The sequence below is a fragment of the Morone saxatilis genome, unplaced genomic scaffold (assembly GCF_004916995.1).
Source record: "Morone saxatilis isolate NCDOM2014 unplaced genomic scaffold, NCSU_SB_2.0 Contig9, whole genome shotgun sequence".
Classification (NCBI taxonomy): Eukaryota; Metazoa; Chordata; class Actinopteri; family Moronidae; genus Morone; species Morone saxatilis.
The window spans coordinates 304,999-312,110 of record NW_023340268.1 but is presented as its reverse complement, the minus strand read 5'-3'; the positions used below and the strand labels follow the sequence as shown (position 1 = coordinate 312,110).

The window sequence follows — 7,112 nt, the reverse complement described above, 5'->3', positions numbered from 1 at the left end:
AGTGACAAATTTGTCAGGGCCAAATAAAATGATTTCAGTTTTGTCAGGATTTAGGTGGAGAAAGTTAAGAGACATCCACTCTTTGGTCTAATCACTCATGGAGATAGGACAGTTCATTCAGGTTATTGGGTTCAGCAGAGAAGTAGATGTGTGTATCATCGGCATAACAGTGGTATGACATGTCATGGAAGCGGCTGAACAAATGACCCATAGGAAGCATGTACAGGGAGAACAGGGTTGGACTGACCCCTGAGGGACACCACATAGCAGAGGAGCAGAGGTACGATGGTATCAAAGGCTGCAGTCAGATCAAGAAGAATAAGGATGGAGCTTTCATCTTTGTCAGCATGCATAAGGATGTCATTACACACTCTCAGCAATGCTGTCTCAGTGCTATGCTTTTTTGCGAAAACCAGATTGAAATTGTCAAAGATTCTATGATTCTAAAGGGAAGGTTGGAGATCTATAGCTTTCTAACTGGTCTGGATTGACATAGTTTTTTTTTTAAGAAGTGGCTGAACACTGGCAATTTTAAAAAAGTCAGGTACGGACGCAGATGTGAAAGAAGAATTGATGATAAAAGTGGGCTGGGACCAAAGACAGGTCATGAATGTGAACATGGCTGTGATAGTTCATTCAACAGAGTTTATGTTCTCATCTTTTTGTACATTTTTATCCTAACTTTTCCATGTTCTGCACAAAGTCTGAATAATTTTAATCAATGATTAACATAAAATCATCTGTAATCAGGGACAAGGTTAGGGGTCTAACCCTGATCACTGACCATATAAGGGTCCAGGGGGAGTAGGTGGGGACAGAGGCTTTGAGTTCTGAAAAATGGATGTGGACAGGGTCAACAAGAGGCCCAGTATACTGCAGCCTGACAGCCACAGGAGCAGCACTCTGATTGGCTTGTCTGTTTTATCAATAACATGGACATTAAAAAAATGCTCATGTTTACATGATAACAAATAATTGATTAGTGTGCAATGTCTTTATTCCTCAGACACTGAAGACTCTGTGGCTGATGCAGAAAGTGAAGACAACAGTGACGCCAACTCAAACGAAAGCGTGAACACTGGCGCTGAATCTGCGGCTGACGCTGACAGTGACGCTGACATTGACACTGATGCTGACGCTGACAGTGACAGTGACACTGACGCTGACAGTGAGGCTGACGCTGACGCTGACAGTGACACTGACGCTGACGCTGACAGTGACACTGACGCTGACAGTGAGGCTGACACTGACGCTGACACTGAGACTAACGCTGACTCTGAGGCTGACGCTGACAGTGAGGCTGACACTGACTCTGAGGCTGACTCTAAGACAGACTCTGAGGCTGAGGTTGACTCTAAGGCAGACTCTGAGGCTGAGGCTGAGGCTGACTCTAAGACAGACTCGGAGGCTGAGGTTGACTCTAAGGCAGACTCTGAGGCTGAGGCTGAGGCTGACTCTCAGGCTGACTCTAAGGCTGAGGTTACCACAGCAGAAGAGGATGATAGCAATGACGACAGCCTGACTCTGGACGACTTAGAGGAGGACTTGAAGGAAGGCAGCGAGGAACCAGAGGGGGGGGAACAAGAGGGGATTACAGACAAAGACAGGTCAGAGGAGGTTGAACCAGCAGAGGTTGAGCAGGTGATCACAGACGAAGACACGTCAGAGGAGGTGGAACCAGCAGAGGGTGAGCAGGTGATCCACAGACGAAGACACGTCAAGGGAGTGGAACCAGCAGAGGGTGAGCAGGAGGTGATTACAGATGAAGACATGTCAGAGGAGGTGGAACCAGTAGAGGGTGAGCAGGAAGTGATCACAGACAAAGACAACAGTGACGTGGACGATGACAGCGTGATCGAGGACACAGACATTGAAAACCTGAGTGATGGAGACAGTGAGACTGACATTGACAGTGAAACTGAGCCTGACATTCAGGATGACAGTGACATGCTGGACTCTGGGGTCACAGAGGAGGAAGAGGAGGTGAACGATGACGACTCTGCAAAGACAGATAATGAGGAGAATGAGGAGCAGAGTCTAGACAGTCTCGACTCCACTGAAGGTAAACTGACACTGATGAGTCCAAACAAATGAGAGACAGGATAGCAGCACTGTGTTCAAAACAAGTCTTTCATATTAAATATTAGAGTATTTGAATTTAAAAAGTAGGGAACCACAAGCTTTAGGACTTTAAATATAAGAAATCAGAGGTGAAGATGAAAAAAGTAGAGGATGTAAAATATAGAGATGAAGATAAAGATAAATTCAGAGATCAAGATTCAAGATAAAGAAATTAAAATCAATAAAGTGTATTTTTATCTTTGTATTTCCTGTATTATTTGTATTGTGGAGTTTTGTCCAAGTAAAGTTTCCCACAGGGACAATAAAGTGTAAATCTATCAAAAGAATTCTGGGGACACAATGACGAACTCAAAGATCAAGATGAAGATGTCAAAATTAAGAATTTAGATGTCAAAATATTTAATCAAAGGTCAATTGGGAGCATTCAATGCATTACATTTAAACCAAGCAAAAGCTGAACACACTATAAAACACTTAATGTGTCAGAATACAAATGAAAAAGGTTCGTCGGCAGTCAGAAAATGTTTCCTGAGGATTGATTCTATTCTTGTTACAGCAACACCAGCCGACCAACCAGACCAACCAGACCAACCGGACCAGTCTGACTCCACGGCTGCCCCCACAGACAGTAAGGGTCACATCCTACAGTGACATCACACTGCTTCACAGCCGATTACAGTTCAGACCAGTCACAGCGTTAGATCCACTTGAACCCATGTTGCAGCATGAAGAGATTATATAGAAAGAATTTACAATTGAGTCAAACTGAATCTTTTTAAATCTCTGTTTTCTTCTTTCAGCCATGATATAAACTCTTGGCCTCTGAACTGTGGAAGCTCAGCGACTCCAGGTATTCTCACACAGTCTGTCAATGGAAACTTAAGTGATATTGATCCTGTGCTGCATTCAGGTGAAATGGTGAAGAAAGTCACTGCTGACAAGAGAGAGACCTCCAACTTTTTTCATTAAAAAAAGCTGCCTCAGTCAGAGATAAAGAGGATCAGGACTGTCTTTATTAAGCAGGTTTTCTTCCTCAGGCTCTGTGTGTATTCACATAAAGGTACTTTCACTGCATGTTGCCTACTCTATTATAATGGAGAAGTATGAAGGATAATGTTATAAAAATGATTACAGCAACAAGAGAGGAATGCTGGTAGGAAATCATCTCAACACACACTTCTACAGCATATGTAAACACTATAAAAAGGATACATGGCTAAATCAAATTGAAATTAATTATATGGACTGAAGGGTTAGGGTTAGGGTTAGGTTAGACTAATACATTTCCTGCTTCTTTTTTTCTATTAGCTGCTCTACCAGCAGCAGCTGCTGTGTAACATTTAAAGCCTTAATTTTACCTGATGCAAATGTTGTCACTACAACTTAACTATGAAATTAGTGATGTAATTTCTAAGAGACAGGCTTGAAAAAAACATTGTGATAAAGTATACAGTTAGCTCTGTCACATCACTAATGTTTACAGTTTTTATATGACAGTCTTTCTCAGTTGAGAATCAATATCTGTCATAAAGAATAACCCTTCCTTAGCTCCGCCCCTTTCTGCTCTGTGCTCCAATTACAGTTCGGTCAGAATCTCAATTAACTTCCTCCTTTCCTGTACTTAGATATGCTATATACTAAGCTAATCTATATCTAACTAACTTGCTAATCCATAGACATATATACATAGTAATTGCATTGACTGCATCTTGGACCGGGACAGATTGGACTGTAAACAATACAGTAAACGGAGGAGTTTATGATACATATGGAGAAAGTGTATGTAGGCTTTATAAACTAAATGACTTATGTGTTGGAAAATAATCCATAAAATAAGCGTAATAATTGTTGGTTCTCTGTCTTCTTTGTTGTTGTTAGCTAGGTAATTGGTTATAACTGGTTAGCTGACAAGGCTTGCTCAAAGAGGATTAGGCTTAGGAAGGGTTAAATAGTAAAAAAAAATGTATCTGAATCTCCTCTGGAGAACATTACTGTGGTGATTTAGCGTGGTTGTAAGAGCCACATTGGTAACACTGAAAAGTCAACATAGCTCACTAACACTTTGATCAGGATTCCAATGGTATTGCTTATAAACTGATTGTTTTGTGCTTTCTCTCCATCAGAGCCAACCCCACAGTGAAATACAGTTGCCATGACAACATCATCAGCAACAACAACAACAACAAGCTAAACTGCAAATAAACCTGTAGCTTCCTGTTTGTTTTCGCTCCTCAGCTCATTCCTGATTGGTTGTCTCCATATTCTTCAAACTCTGGCTGCTTTAGTTTTCCACCAATCAGCCGTCTGCATGTTTAATGTGTGTTACTGTCTGCCTGTCTGTCTGCCTGCCTGCAGTCTGCCTGCCTGCTGATCTGAGATCTGCTCTGTTTACACATTGAAGTGTACATACATTAATGACTGTCCACAGAGGAACTGCTAATAAAGTTTGAACTGTCAAAATCTTCCCTCACTGAGTCTGTCTGAGTATTGATCATAAACTGACTGATTGATCATTGATTTGGACCTATGAAGTGATTATTGATCCGTCATTTCAAATGGAGGTTTCAGGTTAAAGTAGAGGTGAAGGTTCTTCCAGAGAACATTTGAACAGCTTCAACAGATTTCAACAACGTGAAACTTCAGACTGCTGCAGAAAACAAAAACAAATGAAACTGACGATATAAACAAATTTGTTTACAATATAACTTGTGTACAAACATGAGCCATTCATATACAGTACGTACTACACAATACACACAAACATATTGATATTCAGTACATCCTGATACATCAACAACATCAGGTTAACAGAGTAAACAGGAAGTGATGTCATGTAGCCTACACAAAGGTTTCTGTATGAAAACACCTGTCAGTAAATGGTGGGCGGGGCTACCTGTTAACCAGTAATAATGAGTTTTAATGTCTCCCTTTTCTAGAAACCAGTGAGTGCTGGTTGGACCAGACTCCTCAGTGTTCCAGTCAGCTGCTGCTAGTCCACATTCTTTAACAGTTTGTTCACACCTTCCAGTACACAATGTTGCCCTTTGTTTCACCTCAGTTCAGATCAGACCCAAAAGAGGAAACACAGACACAGTAAACATAATGTAAGACAACTGCAGCCACAGTAAAGACAGATAAAGTGCTGAGCTGTACAGGAAACACATTTCAGATCAATGAAAACTGAATCTAGAAAATGTGACCTGGGGGGAGAATTGTTTGGATTATTATATTATTATGGATTATATCTGCTATCAGTGATTCCACAATGTTTCCCAGCTGATTTTATACATTCAGATTTGCACGTCAACAAAACAGTGCAAAGGGGAGGAATTATTCTGTGAGGGATCTGTAGAAGAGCACCATTCAGTATCAACCTTAAAAACCAGTAACATCTGCAGAAGACACAACTTTCTCTGACCCTTCTTTAATCATCGAGGTACCTGTACCTCTCTGAAACTTCTACTTTGTCAATAGGTTTTTGGTTTAAAAAACATTCAATTCAATTCAATTTTACTTGTATAGCACCAATTCATAACAAAAGTTATCTCAGGACACTATTTTTGGTTCATTATGAAACTGTGGCAGGACAAAATTAGTCAGTTTTTCAGTGAAAGAAATTATCATTCCCACTAGTCACAAATCACATTAAAATCACAGTATCTGTCAAAATAATCACAATGTGAAGCACACATTGTAAACACAGTTCTGACTGAGGATTTTTGGCTCTCTCCTTTGCTCAATGTCTTGCTGTTTGCATGAGGGCGGGGCTGGGCTCTTCTACACACACAGAGAATGTGGACAGCATCGCAGAGAGGACAAAGCAGAAGAATGAATGCCGAACAAGTCAACTTGAATGCTCGTTATCCATAATTTCGACTGAGGTGGCGGCTCATATATCGACCCTGGCACTCAACAAAAACTGACTGACTATTGAAGCATTGTCGATTTATTCCACTGGTTCGGATGTGATGATAAACTGAAAGCAACTGAAAATAACATCACAAATCAACTTTGTTTTCAGTGTGCCCAGACCCCGTTGACAAGTACCTGGAAGAGACATCCGTGCGCTACATTTCTCCAAGAGGAGCACTACAGGGCAAGGACACTGTGCCTCACAGAAGAACAGGTGGGTGTTTGTACTGTATGTCTCTTCAGGTTAGTTTTTTTTGCACTACTAATTTCTTAAATTTGACCTTTCCTAAATCCCACCACTTTTCGCTCTGTGCTCTAATAACAGTTGAGCAAGCAACAAAAAGTATCATATAGTCACATCTTAGTGACTTAGACTTAGTTAGCTAATGTTGGCAAAACACAAGGTAACAAGGTATAATCTACAAGGTAAATGGACTTATCTTGTATAGCGCCTTTCTAGTCTTCCGACCACTCAAAGCGCTCTACACTACATGTCACATTCACCCATTCATACACTGATTGCAGAGGCTGCCATGCAAGGTGCCAACTGCTCATCAGATACTAATGAATCCCATGGGTGAATTTTCACTTTATCTCGCAATTTCATTGCAAAACTAGAAATAGCTCAAATTAGCTAATTTAAGATGTGACTATTTATATGTTGCTTCTATCTTGGCCGAGGTTTTGACCTAGGCTTGCTCAACTGCTATAGGAGCATAGAGCAAGAAGGGGCAGGGCTAATGAGGGGTCAATTAGCAAGACAAGAATGAGATTAGTTATGCGCGTCGTCACTGGAAAGTCCTCAGGAGTAACTGCACACTGTGATTCAGAAGCTTGATTAACGTCACAACTGATGTCACTTTCTAGGTCCTCAGCCAGTCATTTGCTGTTCCCCATCAGGACCCCACGTGGGCCCCCCCCGAACAAAGCCAGCTCCTCCTGTACCTAACCGCAAACGGAGGAGAAGTCATTCCTCAGCTGACTGCAGAGAGAAGCAAACATGTGGTAAAACGAAACACAACACAGAGAAGGATCATCCTTTTTGTCTAGGCTCAAAGAGTATGATGACAAGAACAACCTAGGAACACGGTCATAGGCACTAAAGTGTCACAGGCACT

The 7,112-nt window shown here is 41.3% G+C and overlaps 1 protein-coding gene across 1 annotated transcript in view; it reads left to right on the top strand.

Moving 5' to 3' along the window:
• LOC118342667 (serine-aspartate repeat-containing protein F-like) overlaps positions 1-4,542 on the top strand; it is a gene marked incomplete in the record, with an annotated part of 7,156 nt that extends 2,614 nt beyond the window's left edge. Inside the window, 4 exon segments of the mRNA XM_035681281.1 lie at positions 1,007-2,062; positions 2,639-2,710; positions 2,883-2,932; positions 4,206-4,542. Of these exon segments, the coding sequence (XP_035537174.1) occupies positions 1,007-2,062; positions 2,639-2,710; positions 2,883-2,893 (1,139 nt within the window).
• Between the last annotated feature and the right edge of the window lie 2,570 nt (positions 4,543-7,112).